We start from the raw sequence: 27653 nt of genomic DNA, 5'->3' as shown, positions 1-27653 counted from the left end.
ATGATGCCCCCGCGGGGGGCGGCGGGCTCCTGCCGCCGGCGGCGCCTGGCGCCCCTCAACGAGGACAACGGGCGGTTCCTGCTGCTGGCCGCCCTCATCGCCGCGTACCTCAGCGCCGGCGCCACCGTCTTCTCGGCCCTCGAGAGCCCGTCGGAGGCGGCGGCGCAGCTCCGCTGGAACCGGACCCTCCACAACTTCAGCCGCATCTTCAACATCAGCCTGCCGGAGCTGCGCGCCTTCCTGCGGAGCTACGAGGCGGCCATGGCCGCGGGCATCCGCGTCGACGCCCTGCGGCCCCGCTGGGACTTCCCCGGCGCCTTCTACTTCGTGGGCACCGTCGTCTCCACCATCGGTGAGCGCCGCCCCGACGGCCGTCGTTACTGGGGGGGGGGGGGGTAAGGGGGTGCTGCGGCCGCGGCCCCGCCGCCGTCGTTATAGCGACCCAAGTTTGGGGAGCGGCGCCGCCGCGTTGCTATGGCAACCGGGGGCCTTGCGCCCGGCGGGGGTGTCCGGCTCCCTGTCCCCCCGCACCCCCCCACCCCGGGGGGGGGAGGGGTCGCGGTCCCACCGCCCGCCCCGGTGCTCGGCTCCGCAGCGCTCCGGCTCCGGCCGGGGACGGCCAGCGGTGCCCCGGGCCGCCGGCGGCGGGAGCCCCGTCCCGTCCCCCCGCAAACTTTCGCCGTGCGGTTGCCCGGGTGGGCTTCAGCCGTCCCGCAGAGCGAGCGGGGCTGTTACACCCCCCTCCCCCCCCCGAGCGTCCCTGCCCGCGGCTGGATGCCCCCGCTGTCGAGCCGCCCGTTACCGGGAGCTGCGGGCTGCCCGCCGCGGGTGCGGGGCCGGGTCGCGGGGCTCGGTGCCGGTGTTGGCTGGCGCCCGGGGCCGGGCCGCTCCACGCCTTCTCTGGCCGCCGTCGTTGGTGCCTGGTGGGTGTTCAGGGAGAGCAGCTCTCCGTGAGCAAGTGGTGAGTTCTGGGGGGAGAGGAGTCTTGGGGTTTACTCTGGAATTACCGTTTCTTACTTTTTTTTTTTGCTGTAAAAGTAGCGTGAAGGGCTGTCGCGTGGGAGATTTGCTGGGAGTAAAGCTGTGGCTGTCGGCGGCTCTCGGAGTCTGGCTCGAGAAACCCCGCTCCTGCGGACGCGAGACCTCGACGGGTTTCTCGCTCTGCCCGTTTTGAAGTTTTGTAACAAGGCAACTGTCCTGGGGCTTCCGAGCAGAAACGTCGTGCTTGCCCTTGATTAGAGAGGGAGAAACGCGCCGCTCGTTATTGCCGTTACATCCATTAGGCTCGGAAAATGTTTTATCAATAGTGACTAATCTCTTTAATAGAGTCGTGATGGTGACTACAGCAATGTTGTCAAGTATTGTTAGTTTTGCATTGAATAATTCACTTAACTTTACCTTTTCAAGCGCATTCAATAGCCCAGTCATTAAAACACCATTTTAATTAAGCGTTAGGCCTGCTTGGTCACAAGGTAATTATTTTTAAGCGGTCGTTATGACTGACCTGAATGGATGGGGGGGGGGGGGGGGGAAGTCAGTATGTTAACAAAGCCACTCTTTCTTTACACCTGCTGTAGCAAACAGAAACCTTCAGGAGGTGTTTAAACGCAGATCCCTTCGCTTCTCCCCGAACCCTGGCTTATTCACTCTGTGGCTGTTGAAACGTGAAACGTTTCCTCTTCGTTTGCAAGCATGTGTTTCTGTCTCCACTTCACCGCCCTGCCCGCAGTCATTTGTCCCCGGGCGGAGGGAATGAGGAACGCAGCGGGGTTTTTTGGCAGTCTTGACAGGTGTAAGCAGCTGAACCAAGAATTGTGTTTCTCATGTTCCTGTAGTGCAACCTCGGGCGCCCGCTCTCGCTTCACAGCCGCTAAGGTCGACGTCTCTCACACGCGAGACGGAGACTGAAGATTGGTTTTCCCCAGCTACAACAAAAGCTGGATTCTGCCGAGCGTTCCCCGAGTAGTACTTTCTCTTGACATACTACTTGCTAGTACTTACTCCTGGATTACTTACACTACTGTGCGTGAATTCAGCGAGCCTGCTGCAGAGCAAGGTTTTGCTCCGGGTGAGGAGGTGCAACAGAAGGCGGCTCGAAGCGAAGCGAAGTTGTGCCCTGGGCACAGCGCCGGCCGTGGCAGAGACACTGTGCTGGGGGTGCCGAGCTGCACGGCCCCAGCAGGAGTAAGTGTCTCCCAAAGCACCAGCATCCCGAGACTGTTGCGCCCCATCCCGGCATAGCTTTTACCAGCTGCGTGTACAGGTGAGGAGGAACCGCTGGCCCCACCTCAGCACTTCTCACTCGCCTCTTCAAGCTCCTGCAGCTTCTAGAGAGGCAGAGCTCACAGTGAGCTCAGCAGCTTCTCCATGGTCTCACTTGCTTCCACCACACGGCTGTATTCAGTTATTACTGGAGACTCTGTTTGCCCAGCAAAAGCAAAAAAAAAAAATGGTGAATTAACTAGCTGTCCCACTAAAAGCCCAGAGCTATACTCCTGAAGTGCACAAAGCTGTCTCTCTCAGTGGCAGCATAGGAGAAACCAAGTGGTAGGTATGGAAATGTCACCTGGGGGAGCAGTTCCAAAGCAGTTCTTCTGTGGTGCCTTGGTTCCCCCCCAGCCAGCTCGTTTCTGTAACCACCTACCTGGAGTACCTTTGATTCCACTGTCAGCTCAAACACCGTGTTATCCTGGTTCAGAGCAATTTCACTTGCCTTCGTGTCACAGTTCATTGACGAGGACAAGGCAATCTTCCTTCAACCTCGCCAAAAACTAACAGACATTTAGAGTCAAAACAGCTTGCCTTCCTCAACAACTTCACCAGTTACATGTGTCAAAGCAACTTTATTACTCCAGCTAAACACACTCCTATCCTAACAGCGCCTCAGCAATCTTTCTTACTCACTGCTTAACAAACTGCAAGTAGATGCCGTGTCTGTCAAGGGTAAATCACCCACGGGTTGCTCAGCCTCTTACCTGTAGAGGATTCCAACATACAGAGAACTCGCAGGGTCTTTTCAAGACTTTGCTCTCACTGGTTTTAATAAAAGTAGTAAATTCGTCCTGTGTAGGCATCGAAGTACAGCCGCCCAAGGTCAGGGCTGCAAGTTTTTCTGGGGTTTGAGGGAGGGAGGCTCCAATTCTCCATCCTGTGAACACATGGGTTAGGTGTAGTCGGGCATGGAGAAAACTGCCCCATCCACCTTCCCTGAGCAGGGCCTTTGCAGAGCCGAGGAGCTCCTCTTCATTAGGTGCTTTGTATCCTGTACTTCCCTGGCTGTAGTTCTGCATCTTCCCTGGTTACAGAGGGAAGTGGTCAAACCCTGTGAGTGAGAAACATGTTAGTGGGGGCTTTAAGAAATGGGAGAGAGAGCTGAAGTGAAATGGTGAGTCCAATCTTAAAGTGTTTTCCTGAATAGCCCACAAAGCGAATGGCTCACCGTCCATAAAACGCCCTCTTGATAGCACTCTGGGCATTCATTTTTTTTATTATTGCATTGTTTGTGGTTGAATAATGAAATGTTGAGTCTATTTTTCCTTAGACACATCTTGCTTTTCAGAGCTAAGTAAGAAAATTCTTCATTCTAATTTCTAATTGCTTGCTGTCAGTCCGCACCATTTATTCAGTCATTATCTGGCACGCCAAAAGGTATTTTCTCATAGGCATTTATTATTATTTTTGTGCTGATTTATTTAAGGAGCAGCTAGGTGAAAGTTCTTTCTTGATTCATTGGTCTAACTGGCAGTAGACTTTGTTTTTCGGTTGAGTTTTTCTCCTTCCTTCCCCAAATACAAATCACAAATAGTTCCCAGCACTTTGTTAAAGACTGAAAGCAAAGCATAACTCAGACCAGTTTTCTTCCTGGTGAAATGTTGCAGAGTACAGCATCATCAATCACAGTTTTCCTCATATTCTGGTAGCACAGATTCATTCTGCCTAGCGCATAAGGCAACTCCGGGATGCCTGAAGCTCTGGATTTCTGACTCAGTCCATGAATCTAGACTCTATCCAGACTTTTTTCCTCTCTTAAATGTTAGAATAAACATTAGATACCTACATATTAAAACATATTGAGACATCGACGTATTACTGAATTTGGATTTTAAGCTTCCTACATGTAAGTGTACGTTTCGGAATCCTTTGGAAGATCAAGTGATACAGTTGCTTTATAGAAGTCCATGCCAGGTACTAAATAATGAGGTCAAAAGAAGTAGTCCAGTACATGAAATGATGTTTTCAAAATAATATTTTTTAAAAGCAGCATTACTGTGGATGGATTGTTTTGGGGTGGAGCATGTGTGGGTTGTAGGTGCTTTGAGGAGGGGAGAAATTGTGCAAAGTCCTTCCCTCTGTACAGCTGTGCGAGGGTTACAGGTGTTTTGGGCACGGTGTATAGGTGTGAGAAGGACTGTTCATCCTTCCCTTATCCCTGAAGTATCCTGTTAAATGACTGGTATTCCTGTAGACTGACAGCTCCACCCAAAGGGACGGGGCATGCTCTTCTCCGCTGTTATCTCAAAGAGATAAGGCACAGCCCTGCAGTGAGATGGGCTCTGAACCCACGTGAAGAGAGGCCACATAATAAGAGATGTAATGTTCAGTATTTTCTGCAAGCTAACTAGCTCCTGGCAGCTGTGCCCTCCTTGCTTAGGATGACGCCTGGGGTTAGACCCCCTTCTCTCTGGGTCCTCTGTAGGGACCCAGCATACCCAGCACATCATTTCTGCTTATGCTCCACAACCCACCATAGCCACTCGCTTCTAAAATCTCCTCTGGCTCTGTGTTGTAGTCTTGTGAGAAAATCTGGAGGTGCAGATGTGCTGAAGGCGGTAATTCAGTGGAAGTGATGTGCAAAAGGCAGGCAGACAACTCAGCAAGTGCATGGTCAGATGTTGGATTGTGCTGCAAGAAGCCAGGGAATGAGCTTGCCCAAGAGCAGGCACTTAATGTGGTGATTTGGCAAGAAATTCCACAAATAACTGAGCTGATCTGAAGGCTTTAAGGGGCAAATGTATTTGCTCTGTCTTCTTCATTGATACATTTCAGGATATGAATTTGAACTGCAGTGCTGGCGCTCTGCTCTCCATGAATGCAATTTCACTGTCTATACAGCCAACATAGACCAAAAGGCGACAGTCAAACCACAGTGTGCACCTATCAGCATCAGTGTTGTGTTTTCTCAGGGCTCTGCAATGCTCTGAGGCTTGTACAGGCAGCTCTTGCAGAGGGTTCAAATTAGGGGGCAGTTGCCTCCAGAGTTGACCTTCTTGGAAGTCAAGAAAAACCCCGAACACAAACCAAACAAGAAAGCAGTTGAGACAGCAAGCATTATTATTAAGCTGCAGTGTCAGGTGATTTGTCTTTGCCAGCCTGTATGCGGTCTGCAGCCAGCGTGAGAGTCTCTTTCAGCTTGGTCTGCTGCAGCCAGATCTGATTCCTTAGCCGTGTGTGATGTTCTGATCAATGCGCCAGTGGATATGCAAAAGTTATTTTCTCACCGTAGTAGTCTCAATAAAGAACGGGGAGCTAGAGGCTCCGAGCTTAGCAAGTCAATTGTCAGCGTGTTTCTGTGGAGATCCAACAGTGATTTTCCTCAGATGAGGACGTGGCACCATAGCAATGTTTTCTACTTGCTGTAGCTTCATGGGACTATTAAGTTCTTTGGGTACCGCTGATGGAAATTTCCTAAATGTGTGGGCATAGGTTGGGTGCTCGAGCAGGAAAGTAATCTAAATCACAGCTTGCCTTCTCGTGGTTGAGAGCAACAATGGGACGCTTTGCTTGGAGTACATCCATGTAATTGCGCGGGTATCTTGAGGTGTCCCTGTTGAAAGGTCGCGATGAAATAATTTTGATTCCAGATTTCTTGGGTTTTTATTCTAGAAGGTGGGAGGGAGGAACCCCAGTGCTTTAAATACAGCCCTTTCTAAAAGAAAAAAAAGTTTTCTGAAAATATTATTTTGGAGAAAATCAGTCTCGGTACTGCTTAGGGTTTACCTGCCCCAGCAGGGTTATGCCAGACCCAGAAAGCAAAGCTGTTGCTGCACTTCAGTCATCTAAACTGAGTGATTTCTACAGAGCACATTAGCTCAGATTACTCAATTTAAGAGTTTCAGAGGTTTCTTAAATATTAAACCCTGTCTGAAACCCTGTGTTTCAAAACACTGACATCGATACAGTGGAGATCTAATTGTTTTATGGCTGGAGTTAGTAAGTGCTCCTTACTCATTGCTAAAAAAAGTGCTAATACCTTGATAACAAATAAAGCTCCCCTGCGATTCGTCAATGAACTTCAAACTTTCTGAGCCAGTCCCACTGCAGCTTCCTCCCTTTTAGAAATGATGGGCCAAATGCTCACATTCATTCTCAAGTCTTAGGCAGGCAAATTTAATCAAGGCAGAAACAGCAATTAGGAGAAATTTGCCCACATGAGAACTGGATGAGAAATTGATTCAATAAGTTTCGGTTAAAAGAAAACTGCATAAAATCCTTTTGGTTATTCATTATTGAATATTCTGTCATCTTTGCTCCGATTGAGTATTGTGCAAGCAATATATTTTTCTTATGAGGGTAAATAAAAAATACAGTGTCACTCGTGCTCAACACGTATGGAGTCGAATCTACTTTAAGCCTTTGATGATGGAAATGACTGCGGTGTAAAGATCTTCAATTCAAATGATGATTTTAATGGGGAGTGGGGGAAAAAGTTGTGTGATAAAATGGTTTGTTCATTTACAAAAACTGCTACTGGCAGAGCTGCGAGGACCAGGAAAATATCAGGTAAAATCAAAAGCTCAAAACGATCTTGATGAAGTGGCGAAGTTGTTCAGTATCATTAAATTTAAAAGTAGTCAAGAGAAATGCCTACTAAGGAACTAATAGTTAAATGCAGAAACAGAAAATGAGAAATAACTGGTTAGTCAGCAGTCCTGTCACCCTAAATTTCTGTTACAGTTACTTAAAATTAGGTCTTTATGCCTACGTGAATAAATTAGAAGAGGTGCCTGAGCTAAAAGATACTTAAGAATTTGCTTCTTTCAGCTGGAACTTTTTGAAATAAGGGACTTGGGAAGGCTTATTTAAACCATTTAAAAGTTGAGGTGTATTGGTCAGGCTTTTTTCATTAAATCGTAACTGTAGCAGTTTGCACAGAAATCCGGGAAAAAATGGCCAAACAATGTAAAAGTTCTTGCCCTGTATGTTTAGGTCCTTTTTGCCCTACGGGTCCATCTTTATAGGCTGACTCTTGGTAAAGCAGAAGAGCTAAGACAACTATCAAGAAATAGATGTTCACTGAATACCTGCACAAATGTCAGTGGCAGAAAAAAATGCTGCAAGTCTATTGCCTTATCCAGTCAAAAGATAAGTCAGTGATTTAACCATTTGGCAGCCTTTCCCACCTGTAAGGCTTAGAAAGCCCAGGAGCAACATCTTGTATTATCAGACTTCACGTGTGGGTAAATATGACATACACCCAAGATCACTCGTGAAATTCAGATAATGCTATTTCTTAGCCTGAAAGGAGCAGTATCGTGAGATGTGCTGGCACTGGAATGGCGGTACGCATGCAAGTGTTCTTCGAAGCCCATGATGTCTCAAGAATATAACAAAATTTAGATCAGTTTTTCTTTTTCCCTTACAGCTCAGAAGAAAATTTTGCACAACCTGGGGTCTATTCAGGCATCTGAAATGCAACTGCAAGTTTCAATAAACAGCGAAAGCAGGTGTGGATGCTAATGTTTGAAACATTCTGTTTGAAATGACAGGGCATAAGCTTCTTCCTGTTAGGGTGTTGCTTAGATACACAATTATCCACACAAAAAGAAAACATTCTCAAAAACATAGAAGTAAAAGAGTGGAGGCAGCTTTAAGGAGAGAAAAATTAAGATTGCAAGAGAAGTCAACATTTGGAACAATGTTCACCTGGAATCATCAGCTGCATGAGGACCGTAGGAAGGTCAGAGGAGGTGGCAGTGTACAACTTCAGATGTTGGACACATCTCAAGAGAGGGAAGGAAGTGGCTGCTCTTAGGGTCCATGAGCTGTGCCTCCACGTTTACCCCTGGTTGTTGAGACAGACTTTGTGTATTTCTCGATTATCATGCTTTTGTTTTCTGCAGATTTTCGAAAATAGTTATGCTAAATTCAGAGAAGATTCCTCTGTCTGATAGTGTCTCAGAAACCTCAGTGTTTTAGCTGAGGTTCGGCAATGCGTTAAGCCAAGGCAGGTGCTTCTGCACACAACCTCAGATGTGAGCAAGGGTTTGATACAGCCCCAATGGCTGTTGAGGCAGGATTTTAAAGGCCATTAGCCTCCAGCACAAGGAAGTGTTTATCCGCAGTAATGTAACTTAAACAACAGAGGAGCTTGTGGGCTATATTTTTCCATTATTAACACCACCACCATTTCAGAAAAGATTACAGCAACAGTGTTTTCTCCCAGCTGTTAGGATAAGGCAAGAAAACACCAAAGATAGGACTCTATGATTGTCAGCTGTGGAGACAGCCCTGAGAGGCAGCTCTGGACTAGCTTAGGTCAATTCACAAGGAGACAGGCTGCAACCAAAAGAAAGAGCATCCTGCTTTCATCCCCTTTTTCTGGAAGTTTTCCTGTGCGAGGTGGTTTAGTGCTAATTTAGCCAACACTAACTCGGATTCTTTCCATTTTAACAAGCCGTTAGAGCACCCCAGCTGTGCCAAGGGGCAGAGAAACTGACAAAACGAGAGGCCATTTAGTATCATCTTGCTTAAGATTTGCCCAAGAAAGGTAGCATAAAATGAAGAAAATAGTTTCAGTCTTGATTTTTATGACTTTAAACAGGAGTCTGGCCCCGAGAGTTTAGCAGAGCAGATTTTATTATTTATAAGAGCAGTAAAACCCGAAGCACTGGAAGAAAGTTTATTTGTGAACAATATGCTAATGGAGAAGTTGAGGAAGACTGTTAACGCCACAGGACATCTCCGTCCGTTTACAGTTGAGTCAGCAAGAATAATGCCAGCTTGTAGGTCCTGACTTTCTGTGTGCAATTTGAATTCATACTCCTCTGATTTTCATATTTCTCTGAACTTTGTTGTCCGATGTCTCCTTTTAGGAAAGGGCCCCTGTCCCTCGTTCGAAACTGTGTCAAAAGGATTAACCGGAAAGCCCAGACATAAGCTTGCCAAAGATTCCCAGCCTCAAGCCTGTGACCCTCCCCATATATTCCCGCTTCAGGCGGGCTGCTTAGCAAGACCGCTGGCCAGAGCTGCTGCTTAGCTGGCGACGCTGGTGGCTTGGCACAAGCCAGTCCCCATTTGCTTGTACGAGGTGCATAGGCAAGGAGCCAGCCCCAGGCAGGGAACTGTAAAACTGATTTAGAGACACTTCTGCTTCTTCTTTGTCTGAGTTCTGCGCCAAAGCAGCTTGGCCAGACCAGATGATCAGCCTCCTTCTGTATTTATTGGGCTACGTGTTTACGATAATGGCATTTAGTAGTGAGCAGGGGTGGGGTTTTTTTGCTTTGTCTATGGTATGCACTTCTCACGCTGTACACAGCAAGGGCACCATGCAAGTACCACTCAGCAAAAAAGCTTGCCTGCTTCTGGTAAATGAATAGAGCAAGAGTACTGCTGCTGCTGGTGAAGCTGAAGCCCCAGCGTTTCTCTTTTTGAGGGTCGTTTATCATGCACATTTACCAAAGTTAGGCCACTTGAGCTGATAAATGTGCCTGCTGAGTAGCCACTAGCAATTGAAGCTCTTTCTTGGAAAGCTCCACTAGAAGGTGTCAGCGTAGAACACCGCACTTGGGAAACCTGCTGCAAGGAGGAGAAGGTAAACGTACAGAAGCAGCCAAATTTTGAGGAGGTTATTCCTCTCCCCTTTCCTGGGGCATCTTAGGAGGCTACCCCTAATGCCTTAGACCCCTGCCAAGGTGGTAACACTGGAGGTTTCTCAGAAGAAACTTCACCCTTACTGCTTTCAGGTCAGGCATATCCTTCATCTTTAATACGTTGTTCCAGCTCTGTCAGACAGGACACTTTCTCTGTAGGACATGGGGTCTCCTCGTCACCTGCCTGCTGACGTGGCCAGGTATTAGCCGCACATGGCAGCACCTCCATGTGCAAGTACACTGCACGCAGGGTCAGGCTTCATATTCCCATCTTCAGGGGGTTTCACGAGACAGAGGTTTCTTTGCAGCTTCTTAGCCCTGAACTGGCTGCCCTGTCCCCTTCCTAGCAGAGGAGATCCTTCACCACCGTCTGTGTTCCAAAATTTCCTCTCCAGAGCACCCAAGTCCTCTCTTCAACGCAAGGATCACAGCCGCCAGCACCTCTGGTTACCTCCACAGCCCTCTCCATCACCCCGCTCCCCACTGCAGGTGCCTCCAGCCCCATCCCCATGGGGGCAGCCCCTCATGGCATCCCGCTGCTCTTCAGGGATGCCCCTGGGGGCACAAGCCCCTTGCCCACGAGCAGAAATCGCAGGTTGCCAGAGGAGCCAGGGAGTCCTGGGATCCCTGGCCTGATGGAGCTGCCCTGCTGCCTCCCAGCCCTGGGCACAAGGCCGTGCTGCCCACTCGTGTTTCTTATCCTCATCCGAGTCAATTTTTGGCATCATTTTAGGTTTGTCTTTGCCATTCACCTGTACAAAAAAAATATCGGTACCTCTTGGTCTCTTTATACCCTTCACATGTATCTGGTAACTAACAACTATTTATTAGCTTTCCCTTTTAATTATTTATGGTCATGGTTGCCAATTTAATCACTTTTTTTTTGTCAGGGAAGCTTAGGTTATTTTAGGCTGACAACTCAATTAACTCTTTTAAAAAACAGTGTACTTTAAAGAGGAATAAAAATGTGGGCATGACCTTTCAGGCTGCCATTTAAATCACAGCCAGCACAGAAACGCTGAGGGTGATTGATTCTGGTGTTCAGTGATGTAGTATGTAGCAGCATTTCAGATAACCGATAACCTGATCACAGTTGTGTATAAACATAATGCAATTGGTACTGTGGAAAGCCTTTAATAATTGCCTGCAGCTCCTTGAAAGTCCTTGATGTTCAATTAATCATCTTCTGCCTCTGTTCTGCCAGCGTGGCTCCTTTTGAGTAGCAGTTGTCTCAGACACCTGACTAATATTTCACCAGTGGAGATGTAACAAGAAGCAACAGCAATGACCTGGATGGTTTTTAACTCTGTTCGTTGAGTTTATCATGGTGCTCTTTCAGGTCACAGAACAGACTGGGCATCTTTTCCCACAGTCTCTGGTGGATTGGGTGCATGTATGCATGTTTTTATATACTGAACAGTCATAGGAGTTAGGGAAAAAAAGGACCTGGTTTAGCCCACCATGATTCACAAAGCAAAATTACAGGGCCTTTGACCATCTATTTACTGTAGGCTATGTGGAGAACAAGTTCATGTTAGAAGAATGTTATTAAAATTGCAAAAAAAAAGTTAGGAAATGCCAGAAACGGCCTGCTTTTTCGTCTTGGAAGTGGTACATAGATTACCAAGTGTGGGTGGGTAGGTAGATTATGGAACTCAGTCCTTAGTTGCATAGTCACTCAGCATTTTCTCCATGGGATATCTGCTCCAGTACATGGGTCACCAAGTAGTCTAAGCTTGTGTGTGATACAGGTTAGACCAGCCCTAAAAACTGCGGTGGTATCTCATACCTTCAGACTTAGCATGGGTCTAACTTAAGTATGTTAATGCACACTGTGCTGGACAGACCACTGCTGTTCAGGCACTGTGTTTCCAGATAGCAGTCTAAATAAGATCAAATGTGATTGTACAGCAGCTTTGATATTAAAGGCTCTGGCAATGGAAACACTCTAAAAAAATGTACTGTTTGAGCCCAAAGCGGGGTATTTTAATAAAGCAGGCTGGCAAAGGTGTTAAAGGGGAAGTAAGTTTTTCATTTGTAGTCTGAAAATGCAAAGCCAGGTGGAAGAACTGCCTTGTAGTATTCTCACTCCCTGGGTAAAGGCACTGGATGCAGCAGAAGGTTTCCATCTGTGGCGGCTTTGTCGGCTCTGAGCTGTGACCCTGTATCCAAGGCAACTGTTTCTGGATGTTAGGTGGTGAGGAGCTATAGAATAAAGGAGAGGTAGTTGTGAAATATACAGGTATGACTCTTACCAGGGGCAATAATTATGAAATGCTGACAGGTGGAAAAGGGGTTGAAGGGAGCACCAGAATACAAATGTGAAATTTTAGTCTTAAAATTGAGAATATGGTAATGTCTTCCTTGGTGCAGTATACATGTTAGTCAATAAAGATCAACCAAGACTATGGAAAGCCATGAACTAAGGCAAGTGTGGAACAGACATAAAACAAAATTGGTTGCTCTTAGTTTGTCTGCCAGTGTTGTGTAACCCACATCTCTTGGGGACCAGCTCTGTAAGAGCTTGGTCTTTATGCCGCAAGAACTTCTTTCCCTCTGGAAGCAGCATTCTGGTTATAGTTTTCTTTATTTCTGAGGAATCATTTTTTAAAAAATTATATTCGAGAATTTTAGTTTCTTTCAATTCCATTAACTATAGCTTCATTATTAAGAGGTAGTAGAGGTGGTGCTACTCTCATGAAATACACTCTGGGATTTAAAATGATTGCTCAGTTATGCTGGCTTGCTGTACGAGCCAAGTCCCGTGGCAGGATGCCTCTGTGAGAAGAGCTGAGGGCCTGGCTGAAAGAAGCAGGGACACACAGTGCCGTGGTAAAGGCTGGAAGACTTTCTTGTATTCGGTTTTCAAGGTGACCAAAACTTTCCTTCATCTCGGGTTAAATATATCTTTACTGTCAACCCCTTTAATCTCCAAATATAGTAAGACAAGGTAATCACCAAACCGACTGGCCTGAGAGGAGAGCTCACGGGTACTAAAGCCGCTGTTCCTTCTTGGTTTCTGGTACCAACCATCTCTTACTTGTAAAAAAATGGGTAAAAGAAAAGAAAGGAAGCCCAACGGGAAGCATATCAGAAGGCAACTGGACAAACACAAGTTTGTCCAGTTGCACTACCTCTTGAATCCATCACCAGCTTAAGTAAATTAAAAGTCCAAATGAGCAGAATAGTAACTACAAAACCTATTACACAAGTCAGGATGACGGACTCATTAATTGCCAGCACTTACCCATGAGACGCTGCTGAAGGATAAATGTTATCTGAGTGTTTTTATCAACTCAGCTCTACTAATTCTGTTTGTTTATGGAGAAGTATCAAACGGCTGAAATTAATGCTGCCATAGAGCTGGTATCTGAAGTGGTGGGGCAGAATTAGCGTGAGAGGGGTTGAAGTATTGTGTCTGAACCACACAGTATTAACTTCAGGGTGCCTGTACCATGTATGTCAGGGCCATGAAAAATGCAGAGCATTGTTGTGCTTCTTTCCTTGTACTGTCTCAGAAGCACAGGCAGTTCTGGATGAATTTATTTCACCCAGGCATCATGATGTACTTAGCCTTGAGCAGGGGCTGAGCTCAGACCTGTTGTGCAGAGCACACCAGGACTAACTTCTCATGGTCCAGGTGGTGCCGAAGGGACAAACACAGCAAGGGAAGACCCTGTATGAAAAGTACATGAGCGCACTTCTCTCTGCTAGCTGTTGACCTGAAGTTACTACGTCTGCCTGGTCTTACTTTTTGCCTGTTTTATGTAAGTCTTAGCACTCTCGTTGATGTATGGCTCCTTTCACCTTGCATAGCTACATACTGAATTTTGGTAGCTATGCTTCAGGAAATCTTACTTATACAAACTGCATCGAGACTGTGAAACTGCACCACCTCTCATGAATGATCGCCAGAAAATACTAAAAAAGCTTCAGTGCATTTACAACTTGATCAAAACTGTCACTATTTTTTTTTTAATTAATAAATGTGTCTAGCCATATGTGTGACAATAAACCCATTTATTTTGGTGATGATGTTCACATGCTTGCTGTGAAGCACATGTTTAAATGCTTTGCTGACAAGGCATGGGCGAACAGATGCCTTCTCCATAATGAGCTGGCCGGGTATCTCTAGCTGGCAACCGCAACAGGCTCTCCAGCTTCTCCTGGGGACCAGGCACTAGTTGATATTCATCATCAAATAAGAAGGCTCCCGCGAGCAGCCAGCCCAGCCCAGATAACGGCTTCACCCACAGAGGAGGAGGAACAGACACAAGCTTTCCATTCCCCCATGTTAAGCCTGGGACCCCTTTGTGAGATCTGCTCAAAGGTGGTCTTTATGCACGACAAAACAGAGAGACCGTGGGTCCAGAAAACAGAGTCTAATGTCCCCTTTGGTAATTTTTTTATTTTTTTGATAATACTGTGCAAGTTTTTTTGCTGTCTTTTTACAGAAAAGACTGTTTCTATTGTGAAGATACTGATGATGCAGTATGGTCTGAATTGCCGTCACACAGCTGTTTTCCAAGCACACCAAATCTGGAAGCAGGACCACCTCTTTCATCATGCACCTTTGTGTCATTGAAAAGATGTTTCCAAGTTTACTTGTTACAAGCTTTTACATTCTTTTTCAACAGATGCGAAATTCTGTATCAATGAAGTACAAAGGTAACACAAACAAATTACACAGAAAAATACAGCCATTACAAAAATAAATCAATAGATTTCAAGTAGCAATCTCAACTCATTATACACAGGGAATATTTTCCTGTTGCTTTTTAAAGGTGGGTCGTGATAATAAACTGGATTTAATGATTTCATTATGCTCTATGCTAAAAGTAGCTCCTTTTTTCTTTGGAAACTCTCATTGATGTGATCTGATGTTGATATTTACCTCTCTGAATACGTTACTTGCTCTGCATTTTAGATTAGATATGGTTATTCGTTCATGGGACATGAGCAGTCACCTCAACCCCATCAGTACGCTTTTTGATTGAACCACAGAGCATTTTTACAGGGAAGAACAGCAGAACAAGGGCAATACCTACAGAACTAAGTTTCAGAAGTCTTCCTGAGATAGTATGTGAAACATATGTAATTCTTTTTCATAAAATAACTGATATCAGCAAATAACGTGGAGCAAACTTCGTCTATTTATTTGCATGCAAATTTAAGGTCACTCTTGCTGTTATTTAAGCATCTATAGCTACAAGGCATTTCTGCTTATACATATAAAATGTTGTGCACGAGTGACATCAGAAGACAGTTCTTGTAAAGAAGAGGTGAATTAATATTGCTGCTGGATGTTTCCAGAGTTTCTATACTCCGATTTTTCTATTTAACTGCGGCAGTGTCTTTCCCTGCTGAAATTGCAAGGTCCTGGTGCTCTCAGTGTGCCAGGCAGCTCTGCAGCAGGGGTATCTCACCGATGAACTTAATCAGGGCCGTGGCTTTTCCTTCCTTCTGTGATCATATCAGGTGGGCTAGCCGTATTTTGAATTTGGTTGAGATGTTAAAGTGCTGTTATTTTTAAAAGAATATTCAATCTTTGGGGGTGAGGTTGTTTTTTTCTGTTATACAACCTGAAACATGGCATCTTCTCAGTGGGAGTGGTATAATCAGCCCTTGATAACAGCAGCATTGTGCTGGGTTACAGCTTGTCAATAGAGAGCTTAAACTTTTCATCAGGCCACGCTGGCTCACGCGCGTGGGAGCAAGGAAGTGGCCTCCTCACCTCATCTCATTTCAAGACGGTTTGGGCTCAGGAATGCTTCCACCTGCATTTACAGAGTGGTGTTTTGCTGTTAGTATCATCTTTCATGTCTGCAAGGGTGTTTTGCTTTCTCTTGAGTTTTGGTCATCTTGCTGAGCTTTCTGGTGCCTTCTAAATTCTTCACAAAACTCAGTTTCCTGTTGGCCTAAGATGACTTAGAGGTAGCACTCCGTTTGTCCAGTGAGATGGGACCTTTGTTAAGTTTCATACGTCCTGAGCTTATGCATGAAAAAACGTGTCATTAACGATGCTCGTTTGTCTCCACACCTTAGGTTTCGGGATGACCACGCCAGCAACTGTGGCTGGGAAAGTATTCCTCATCATTTATGGCCTTTTTGGGTGTGCTGGGACTATTCTTTTCTTCAACCTCTTCTTGGAGCGCATTATCTCTCTCCTGGCATTTATCATGAAGGCGTGCCATGAGAGACAGCTGCGAAGAAGCGGTCTCCTACCTCCCAACTTCCGAAGGGGGCCAGCTATGTCAGGGGTGGGCAGCCTTGTGGGGTGGAAGCCATCCGTTTACCACGTGATGCTGATTCTGGGAATTTTTGCTATTACCCTTTCCTGCTGCGCCTCTGCAATGTACACAGCGGTGGAAGGATGGAACTACGTTGACTCCTTGTACTATTGCTTTGTCACCTTCAGCACCATCGGCTTTGGAGATTTGGTAAGCAGCCAAAATGCTGCATACCAAAATCAGGGATTATACAGATTCGGAAACTTCATATTTATATTAATGGGGGTATGTTGCATATACTCTCTTTTTAATGTCATCTCAATTGTAATCAAGCAAGTTTTGAACTGGGTGTTGAAAAAATTTGAATGCAGATGTTGCCCAAAGTGCCATAAATCAAGTGCCCGCCTTGGACGTCGCAACGCCATCACCCCAGGAGCCCGCCTACGTCGACACAACATCTCAGTGGACGCTGATGGACAGTATGACAGTGACACCGAGGGGAGGAGGCTCTCTGGAGAGATGATCTCCATGAGGGAGCTCACGGCATCGAATAAAGTCTCCCTGGCCATTTTGCAAAAGCAGTTGTCTGAGACAGCCAATGGCTACCCGAGGAACGTTTGTATCAATACGAGACAAAACGGTTTCTCCGCAGGGGTGGGTGCTCTAGCCATCATGAACAACCGCTTGGCAGAAACCAGTGATTCTAGGTAGAGTTTTTGAAATTCCTTTTGTTTCTTTAATAAAAATAAATTGGTAATGAGGGTGGAATTATCACTGTAAACTACTGGAAAGTTTTAAATTCAGAGTCATCCTTGGTATTCTTTGAGCGTTCAGCATTTTAGTTTCTGAGGGTTTTATAAGTCTTCTCTAATATGCAGCAACATCTTTACTGTAATGTTATAATTTTCCCCAAAGGGTTTTTTTGGAAAAGACTTGGATGTCTTTGGTGCAGAATCTGATGCAATTATAGAAGAATGGTGTGACATGGTTATGATGGTGTCAAAACCAGCAGGTTCTTCTTCAGAACATAGCCTGAGCCCAAACTTTGGGTTAAAAATGCGTAAAATGGGCAAGTTCAGCTCCAGATTCAAACTTGAGGTTGATAAGGTTTGGCTAAACCAGTACCTCACCATTTGTTGGTCTGGATCTGGCCCTGAACTTTGTACTCAGTGCTCTGCAGCAGTTCCTCATAGCAGGCCTGTGTATAACATAGACGTAGGTGACTGCAGTTACACCAGATTTAGGGTGACTGTGTTTCACTTGTGTAATCCTGCTGACTTCAGTGATAGAGGATCAAATGGGCTGAATTCCCCTGACTATCAATGTTTTTTAGCCAGTCTTGTCTGAAATACTACCTGCTACCTAACTCTTAAAAGTCAGGGGATTATCGAGAACTGTGTTAAAATGTGGAACACTCTTCCTACCTGCTGAAATACTGAAAACAGGCAGTTGTCAGCTTTGGTACTGACTTCATTTAATACAAGAGAAACCGGTATGCACCTCTGGTGTCAATGTTTGCGTCACCGCTGAAATGCCTATTTCATTACTTTTACATGAAAATAAGTAGCAAAAATGAATGTAGGCTCTCTGTTGTCCTAAATTTGCATCTTTTACTTCTGCCAGATTGTTGCAGAGATTCATGCAAATGATTTCTTTTCAGCTCTTTGGGGACCCCAATCCTCTATTTTTTCCCCCACAAATCTGGTTGTGAAGGTTATATGGAAGAACATTGTGTTGGAGCTCCCCCAGAAGCTGGTTTCCCCCCAGAAAATTGGTACTAAATCATAAATTGGCCTAAGGCTGTTGCTACTGTCTTAAGTCATGTTTAACCTGTGCTAGCCCGAACTGCTGTAGAACCAGAAGCATCTTCAAGCAAACCTGGTCTAAGTGTCTGGTTTAGCATGACAAATGGGTGCATAGGAAATACTGCAAATCTCTTTCAGAAATGTGTGCAAAGCTCTGGATCATTTCTCTGAATTCTCTATACTGTGCCACTCCTTGAATGCTGTGAAGGTAATAAAAAGGATTCTGCTGATTCCAGCAAGAAATACAACTTAAACCTGAAGTCTGAGAAGCCACAATGGTCAGCTCTTGAAAACAACTTCGGTCATTATAGGCAAGATCATGAATAGTAGGTTGATTGCTGAATAAATTGAAAAGGCTGGTGAAAACAAACTGGGAATATTAGAAATGTTTGAAAATATTTCCATGAAGCTTCATATAGATATTTTACTCCATTGTTTATTTACTTTGTTTTGCATGGGTTTGGGGCATCCATCAATTTGCTTTCCTTTAAATTTGTAGTAGTGCAAAACATTTTGGAATTTAACCTCAGAAGACGAACTTTTAATTTGAGGTTTTGCACACTTGAGTCTGCCAGCTGAAGTATGGCAGCGGTGATATCTTTTGCCTGAAGGAGAAGGAACCAGAGCAGGAGATAAACCATCACACGTGTATCTGTATCATACTATAAACATAGTCACAGGTTTTATAAAGATGTATTTGGCCAGAAACACTCAGTGGTGTTTGTGTTCTCTGTCTACCTGGTACGGACTCATACTTAAGAGTACATTGTATGGCAGAGACTGCATTCAGGAGGCATTCATCTGGCAGGAGCTTCCCTGGTGGCAGAGACACACACACACACACACACACACACCCTCAGGTCCATGTGTCCATGTGCCTGTCTGTCTCTGCACTCCATCTCCAATGCTACTGTGAGTGACCCTTTGAAGAAGCAGTCAGAGGTCAAAATGTTTGGTGATCCTAATTTGAAGCCCACTGAAGGATAAATGTAAGCAGGATGTGTAGGGGCAGGTCGTGGTCTGGGAAAGACTCAAAGACCAACTGCAAAGACCCAGTTCAGGAAGGCGACTTCAGAGCTGCAGAGACCATTTTTGGAAACAGTAGAGGCAGGGAACCAAAAGGATTAAAATTTGTTCTTTTCCCTCAGGATTACCCCCGGGGTAAATCTCTTAAACTATGATGATGTATGTGCTTGTTTATTAAGAGCGTGTATGGGGTGCTGCTCTCTTCTTGCAGCTAGACCTCTCTTAGCGTTGTATCTTGGTACATTTGCCATCATGGGGACTATTACTCATTAGAATGGACCCCGCTGTGTGAAGTGCTGTGTAAATCGAAGCAGTCGGGCTCTATCCCAAAGGTCGTAAGAGGTTGAGTAGATAGGATCCCAAGCCACAGCAGAATTACTTAGGTTTATCATTTTACTCATAAAAAAAAAGTTCAAGTGCATTAACATTCTGTGAGCTCAAGAACTATATTTTTATGGTAACAAATTTGCAAATTAAGGGGTTTTATTTTTTTTTCAGTTAAGTTGTTTTCAAAGGATAAGTATTGTAACTGTGATTAGGAAGCTATTTAAGTGCTTGTAAATTGTTTTCAAACTACCTATTCCTGCCTGGGAAATACAGTGAAGTAATATGAAATTGTACATACCTCCTCTGCTATTTCTGTACTTTTTCTGAGTCCAGTCAAAGGCAGACACGCAGTGTGTTGTAGTATGATTTAAACGTTTCTGAGTCTTTTTGGTACTTTTGGTCACAGCGATGCCATTGCAGGACCCTTTGCAGTTCCTGTTGATTTCAGGGGGAACTGGATTGGCTTCCAGAGCTGGGTTCCCCAAGGGATCTGACCATCTGATTGCTGCTCTATGCACTTAGGTCTAATGTTTCTTTATTCGCAAGATCTTTGATAAACTCTGTTCTGCTTCTGCTTAGCCTCAGAGGCATATAAAGTGCATGCCCAGTTTTCTACCAGTGCCCCTGTTTCTTGCAGCGCACATATCCCCAGAAGCTGACACAACTCAACCCCAGCTCATATCTAAGCCCCGTAAAAATCCCCAACCCCATCTGGCTCAGCAAGGCCAATTTATAAGAGGGTTCAGAGCACAATTACTGAACTGGGTCTCCCAAAGAGTGGCCTTACAGTTCTGTCATACTCAGTAGCCAAAGTATTTTTCAAGGACTCATGAGAACTCCAAATCTCCAAATCTCTACTATTCTGCCTGCTAGCACTACCTGGGCACCCATCGCCCATGTGCATGAGTATATGAGCCAGGAGGACGTAAGAGATTTGAGATCAGTCTTTCCTAGTCCTTCCTGATCTTTCTTTAGCTTTTTTTATGACAACTTCTCTTCAAACTTGGCAGACTTGGGCTCTTAACTCCTCTTTGTTGTGCGTGGTCCAGCTGACGATTCCCCAGGGCAGCCTGCTTCTTTTGTGAATTAAACCCGAAACATGAACCAGTTGCAACAAGTGCAATTCCTCCTGGTATTTCATTTCTACAGACAAAGCAAATGCCTGCAATACACATGCACAGGCTGAAGCACAAGAAATCAGAAAGAAATTGAAGGAACGGTGGGACAGTGAAAGCACACGACACTAGATTGTACTTTCTTTTCAGGGAACTTGGGAGTTGTGTTACATTCTTGAAATTATTTTTTTTCCAGGGTTGATTTTTGGACAGCAATTTACTTAGGATTTAAAAGTTCATCTTCCCTGCTACAACCCCCTCTGCACCACCCTGTAGAACAGCGGCGGTGACTCCCAGCGGGCCCAGACCCAGCCATCCCAGCTGCCCACTGAGCAGCTGTACAAGCAGCACAGGCGGGAGCTCAGACCACATGTCCCAGGTTGGTCTTTTGCTGTCTGAGCCTGGGAAGAGCGTTCAGGAGCGGCAGAAAGCTGCAGACTGAGGACTTCTCTGTGAACAGTCGCTAGTGAGACCAAGGATTGCACAGGCGTGAGCTGCTCAGACCTCCAGCACGAAGGGAGGAGATACCGTGTTCACCTGGCCTCCGTGCTAATGCCTTGCAGATGAGAAGTAAAGTTTAAGTAAAAATTAATAAGGGACAATGACCAATTCAAGCGATGTCTTCTCTTTCCCCTGGAGCTCAGGGCAGAACAGTTAGAAGGAACAGTTTCTTGTGAAACCAGTAATGTTTGACAAGTCACGACATTTACTTCTTAGGGTTTGTCTTTCCTCTGTGTCTCAGACAAAGTTTGGAGTCACACTGAGATGTCATCTGATTCTCATTGATTTCTTCCCATCGGCAAACACACTTCTCATTTTGTGCAAAAAATTCGGATCGCCGCTTATTTCCTTGCAATGCAAAGGCTGTGCTTCAGAGGGCATAACTGTTCAGAGAAGTAATTTCATTTGCCTCAGTCACAGATGGAAGTTTCTGAAGGACAAGGCCGTAGTTTGCCGGTCTCCCTGCAGAAGAAGCATTGCACAGGTAACTGCGGTTACTGCCAGCGACATGTGCAAAGGTACTTTAGGCAGTGGTTGGGGCTTTGCAGCAGTAGGCACAACTAAAAATGGAAAGAAGGTCTGTTATAAAGGATATTTGTGCCTCTTTGACATGTACTTGCTATTTGATAGCCCAGTTGCCAGCTCTAATTGCAGCAAAAATACCCAGTGGAAGACAAGAATGGTGTAAGAGTCACGTTAAAGCGCTTGATGATCACCCCACGCCATGCTTGGGTTACCCAGAGATGCACCGCGATGCTGCCTGTCAGTGTAGCACTGGTGTCCCAGCATGGCTTCAGCTGTGGCCCTTGATTTCTTCTCCTCCCCAGCTTTCTCTGGGTGAAAATGTGGGTATACTCTGACCATTTATCTGCATTTCGGTCATGTCTTGACTTGCTGCTGAAGGGAGGACTTGAGCAGCAGTGGAGGCCATATAGCCAGGCATGTGGGCTCGGTAGAAACCTGATTGCCTGTGTGGGGTGAATTTATAACTATATGGAAATTAGCTGTAGCAATGAGACTGTTCTCAGTTTTTTTGTGGTTTTCTAATCTTTAACTTAAAAAATATTCAGTGACCAATTACTACAATGAATGTTCAGAGCTAATCTAAACGAAATCATACTTTGCTGATTGTTAGCACATCTATGGATGTGGCTTCTGCTCTAATTGGATTACTAACATGCCTTTCCAAACCAACACACATTTTCAATGTTACATTTAAATAATATAATAAATGTTATGTTACATAATAAACACAATTAAGGCATGTTAATACTTGACTCACACAAAAAAACTGATGAAGTGTACATTGCACATTGTACAACCAGTATGCAATTTCCTTTTTGTGAAGAATTCTGTGTTTGAGCTCATATTCTGCCTTTGTGAATACTCATGTTAGGAAAACAGAAGCATTATCATAGAATCATAGAATAGTTTGGGTTGGAAGGGACATTTAAAGGTTATCTAATTACATTGTCTGTGGAAAATGCATGAAGGTATGGGCAATTCCGCTGATATTTGACTCGTAGGATATGCGTATTAAAGTACGCACAGTAAGCAGTTCCTTATGTGTTGTAAATACGTTGTGTAGCAATAGCAGAGGAAGGACTACTTCAGTTTATGTGGCCACAGTCCGAATGCAGCTACCAATAAAGAAGCATACCGTTTTTCTTACTCTTTTTGTTTATTAAATGCATAGTATCCATCCTTTAATTAGAATATACCTTTAAACCAGGAAGAATGATGCAATTGCCTATATCTTGCATAGCCAAAAAGAGTTCTAGGATCAAATTCAAACTTTCAGCTCTTGGGAACTGAAATGGTGCAGTTTTGAAGTTTGAAATGGAGCTGCAAACCCACAGCCTTCCTGTCTATTGTGTGTAGTCCTTCCTTGGGAAAGGAAAGAGGCAGTAAATATGGATACAGTTTATAGCAGTGCCAAGCAGTCTGGCAGTTTAGCATGAGAAAAAAAATATGAGCTTTTCTCAAGGTACAGCAAGTGTACTGTTATAAAGGAATGAAAAGTGTGGGTAAGGGAGAGGCTCAGAAGTATTTTCCAACCAGTCCAGCAGAAAACCAAAGCCTTGCTTTGCTCTCCTTGCGTACGTGCATTATGCCCTGTCCCAAAACAGTGAGGCACCGTCACAGCCCCAAGTATCTCTCGTGGCATCACAGGCTCAGCTGCCTCATCTGGAACATGGAGAGAAGTGTTTTGTGGGGCACAGGGCAGAGAGGGAAGGGACCACACGCTCACACTCACCATCTGCACTTCATTCAGGAGGTGAACGCTGTCAAGGGCTGATTTTGGGAAGACGATCACCCAGCCTACTATTGGAAAAGCAGCCACGCTGATCCCTGGCAGTGATGGGCAGATTGTAGGTGCAGATTCCCACTCCTCCAGACCCCCTCCGTCCCAGGGCCGTGTCATGCCCAGGTCTGTCCCAGCCAGCTCCCAAGCCTGGGCTCAGCACAAGAATGTAGGTGGATTTGAAATAGTGAAACATCACTGTCCCAAGTATTTTCACCCCCAGCAGGCGATGCTTTATCAGACCGTCTTAAGAAATACAAAGATGTTCCCATAATCCCTTTGTACTTTGCAGACTGTAAGATTACTCTATAAAGCCAGTGAGTCAATGCAAAATTAATGCTTTTGTAACAATACACAATAAATAACTTGGAAAAAATTACTGCTATTTCTGACAATGTGCAATTTGAACACCAGGTGCTTTCTCAGTGCATATAATTCCCTGATTTTTCTATCGGTGAATCAGTTTTATTCTCTGCAAGTAAAATATGCCCAAAAATTTTTGTTTATAGTAACATCCATGGGCTGTACGGGCAGTGCAAGAATTGAGTTCCAATTTTATTGTAAAACCTCAGTGTCTGAAAGAACAACATCTGAAAAATGGTTTTGGGTTTGTGTTGGGGTTTTTATTTTTGTGTGTGCGTGTGGACATTGTTTATTTACAAAAATAAAAAATGCCATTCCTTCACATATACAGGCACACACATTTTTAGCTCACTAGAATACTACCTTGTTGTATACTCTGCAAATATATTAGTTCCAAATTTCAAGCCAAGTTAAAAAGACTTCAGTGATAATATATCTGCTCAATGGTATTCCTGTTTAATTTTTATTTCTTTTTAAAAGGGCACAGATTGGTGGATATCTTTAATGGAGTTGGCATTATTATCTCCTATTGCAAACGTCAAGAATTTTACTTCTGCAGTTAATTGCACTGGCTTTGGTATTTACTTGCTTCTGTATTTTACTAAGTGTGAATTATAAAAGGAATGACCAGTTCTGTGCTGGTTTCTGGTTGGTATCACTTTCCCATTTGAATTGATTGCAAACAGCTGAAATACTAACACCAGCAAGTTAACCAGCAAATGTTCACAGATATACTGAGATTAGACACTTTTCTGAATATTTTTCGTTTAAAAATTTTTTTGTAAAATTAAATTTATAATTTACTTGTCATGGTTGGAATTCGCAGACTGAATATTTTTCCTACCAACAGAAATCCTTGACATGAACTCAGTGAAAGATGCTAAAGATATAGTTTTATGTAATAAGCCCTTCCTATTTCATTTGCCAATTTTGTCTAATTTGTTTAAGCTTTTTAAAAGAAAGTCAGAAGGACATAAATCCTATTTGGAAAATGCCCTAACCTGTACACTCACTCCTATGAATAGAGCTTCTAAAGGGATTAAAACTGAGACTACTGGATCACTGCAAACACAATTATATGTACAGATCTCCAAAAGGTGAATGGTTTTACCTGTTTGGCAACTGCAAACTAAGGGCATGCAAATGTAATTCTAATTCAGGCAAAGAAACAAATAATAGAGCTCCACTCGCTACTGACCACTTTTATCAGAGACCGCTGGCACACAGCTACAGCGCCAAGGATAATTTACTGACCCTTGTTGCCCAAAGATGTTGTTTTGCAGGTTGGCTCGGTGGCTGGGAGTTTACACCAGGGTTGTTAAAGCAGCTTGGCTGGGGGATACCGAGCAATTCCCTTCGCTGTGCCTTGGGACACGGTTTGCCATCGCCCCTGCCCATTGCAGCTCCTAAGGACGGTGCTTGTCTTTAGGCCTTGTACACGCCTGCCCCTGCCCTTGGGTCTCAGGGCTAGCAACTGTTCTATTTGAATTGTCAATATATTAAAAAATAGAGAACGGCAAAAGAATTAAAAAAAACCCCATACTGACATATTGAGCCAATCTTGAGAAGCGCAGCAAAGTGCTGTAGCCGGTGCTAGACTGTTTCTGGCCACCTTTGAACCCGGTTTGTTCCTGACTCTGGGGTGTTTGGGACCCAGGTGCAGTTATCTAGTCGTTTTACCTTCAGCCTCTGCATCGACAAAGCAGTAACACTATGATCCCTAGTTTCCTCAGAAAACAGATAGAGAGATTTGTTTCAGTGTTCTGCGTGATGACAGCATATATAAATATTACAAGATGAATCAATTACCAATTCTGGTTATATTTGCTAAGAGATCTTTATCAGTAAAAAAGGGAAAAATTCTCTTACCATCCTAAAAGTACAGTGAAGCAACAAAAGTGGTGGTCTGATCAGAAAGTAAGATGCTAAAATACACAATTGGGCCCCAAAGCTCAGGCATGCACCACAAAATTATAGCGTTCATTTCTAAACTCAATGCACCTGCATCTCGAGGGACGTCCTCGGTTTCTGACAGCACTGGGGCTGTCAAGGCTTATGTTTTCTTCATCTGTATGAGAGCAAAACGTATTTGAGACCATGCCTTGGTCTGAATAGCACTCAGGGATGGAGTTGCCTCCGTCCTCAAATCTGAGCGTGCCCGTGGTCAAGGGACCATGAATACTGGTCCAGCCCCCAGCAGAAAACGGACCTGCCTCGGGGCGTCTGTGGTTTTTGGAGAGGAGCTGAATGTCATGGCAGGCTGCAGCTGCCTTCTCCAGCCAAGCTTCCCCCGGCGTGGGATCCATCCCACCGCCAGCCCCTGGTCTGCCGCCAGCAAATGTACTGCCAGGAAAGCGGTGCAGATCATCAGCAATGCGGTCATATCCCTGCCTTCTTAATGGGCTAAAAACATCAGAAAATATAGAGATCATTTTCTATTTTAATGATCAAAAGGGTGTTGCCCATTATTCACAGCCTACGCACAAGATGTCATGATTTTCAATTTTCCTGCGCTGATCATTCAATCCATTTGACAGCTGACCTTCAAGTGGTCATGGTTTTTCAGAAAAAAAAAATAAAAAAAGTTCAGCAAAACCCCACCCAATATCAGCATATCAGAAAAGCAATATAATCCTAAATGAGACAGCAAGGAGCTCACATGCAAAAGCTGTGAGCAGAGCTGCCTCTGACCGCAGCAGCCAGCTGCTTGGCAGCAGCAGGAGAAGATTGGGTTCAGGAGAGCATCAGCTGGATGTTTGGGGTGCTGGACGTTGCCCTGCGAGCAGCTGCAGCACCAAAAATGGCATTCTCTGAACAAGTTTCTGCACTGTTAGGGAAATTTCTCATCATTGGTACTGAAATCAGAGGATGGCAGCAAGTCCCACACGAGTTCTGTCCTGTCACCAGTGAATATGGGTATTAGCCAGGGACTGTTCTAGCACCCAAGAGGAATTTCAGCTGACTGTTGGTCAGAAAAAAATGACATTACTCCAGACAGAAACAGTCGTGGCAGGTCCCAGTGCCTGGCATCGCTCAGTGTACTCCCAAAGGCTTGAACGATACTGAAATTATTTAAATAAGCCAAAAGAGCCCATAGGTTCTCAGAAGCAAATGCTGCTCCTGCCTGAATCTGGATTAGCTTAGTAGAACTGCAGGTAGTAAACAGCCGAATTAAATAGACATAATGACTTTTAAATGCCTGCTAGAAGTCAAAAGGAGCTGCATGTATTTTTCCAGCACAATTTCGGTTGTGTTCACTGAGTCAAGAGGTGAAATCAAGAAGCATAAATTCCTGTAAATTGTTGATCAGAAAACAGAGATTTTTATTCTCTTCCACATGATACCTCCTAGCAAAACATTAAACTGGAATAAATTTCAAGATGGAAATCTATTTAAACAAGTGGCATTTTAAAAAATGCTTCAGTTCTGGGTTGACAGGAACTTTGCCTCCAACTTATGCCATAATTGTGAGTGCTTTTAGCGACTCAGTCCCGTTTTTGATGTCAGCTCAGGATTTTTCCACTATAAGATCTTTGAATGAAGAGGACTAAAAGCCATATACTAAGCAAATTAAATACAGATCACATTTCTACTGGTGCATTATATACAGTTTGCAGACAAAACTGGATATTTTTGGGCTTGGCACCCCTTCATTCACAGAAGTGTGGTTATGGACCTGGGAGGCAGAGACGGCTGATGCGCAGCCGCACTGCGAAGCGGTGCAGAGGCGTTGCCAGAGGATGTGTAGAGCTGGTAGTTAATGAGACCATGCAAGAACCCGCTGATGGTGTTCGGGGAACATTCCTGTGTGTTTTTAATGCTGTGATACACAACAAAGGATGAATACTGTACATCTGGGAGGATGTCAAATTCTAGGTGACGTTCGGATTGTTGCAATTAAGCTATTACAGAGACTTTTGAAATAAACAGGAGAAACCTGTTGCCTGGGATGTGTATGCAAGTACTCTTCTTTTCTGAGCATGGGGAGCAGGAGGCGAGTTTCCTCTCTGAAACTTGTGGCTTGGAGACCATGGAGACATAAGGGGTGACCCGACAATCCCATAGATGCCGACTAAGCCGTGTATGGTTGAGCAGAGCCGGGGGGGATAATA

The 27653-nt window shown here is 44.7% G+C and overlaps 1 protein-coding gene across 1 annotated transcript; it reads left to right on the top strand.

Annotated features, from left to right (window-relative positions):
- On the top strand, window positions 1-27626 carry KCNK12 (potassium two pore domain channel subfamily K member 12). Its single transcript, XM_075413149.1, has 2 exons — window positions 1-352; window positions 15915-27626. The coding sequence occupies exons 1-2, from the start codon at window positions 1-3 to the stop codon at window positions 16808-16810; spliced, it is 1248 nt and encodes a 415-aa protein (XP_075269264.1). The 3' UTR covers window positions 16811-27626.
- Window positions 27627-27653: the final 27 nt, after the last annotated feature.

The sequence above is a fragment of the Opisthocomus hoazin genome, chromosome 2 (assembly GCF_030867145.1).
Source record: "Opisthocomus hoazin isolate bOpiHoa1 chromosome 2, bOpiHoa1.hap1, whole genome shotgun sequence".
Classification (NCBI taxonomy): domain Eukaryota; kingdom Metazoa; phylum Chordata; class Aves; order Opisthocomiformes; family Opisthocomidae; genus Opisthocomus; species Opisthocomus hoazin.
This window is presented reverse-complemented; position numbering and strand designations above follow the sequence as displayed.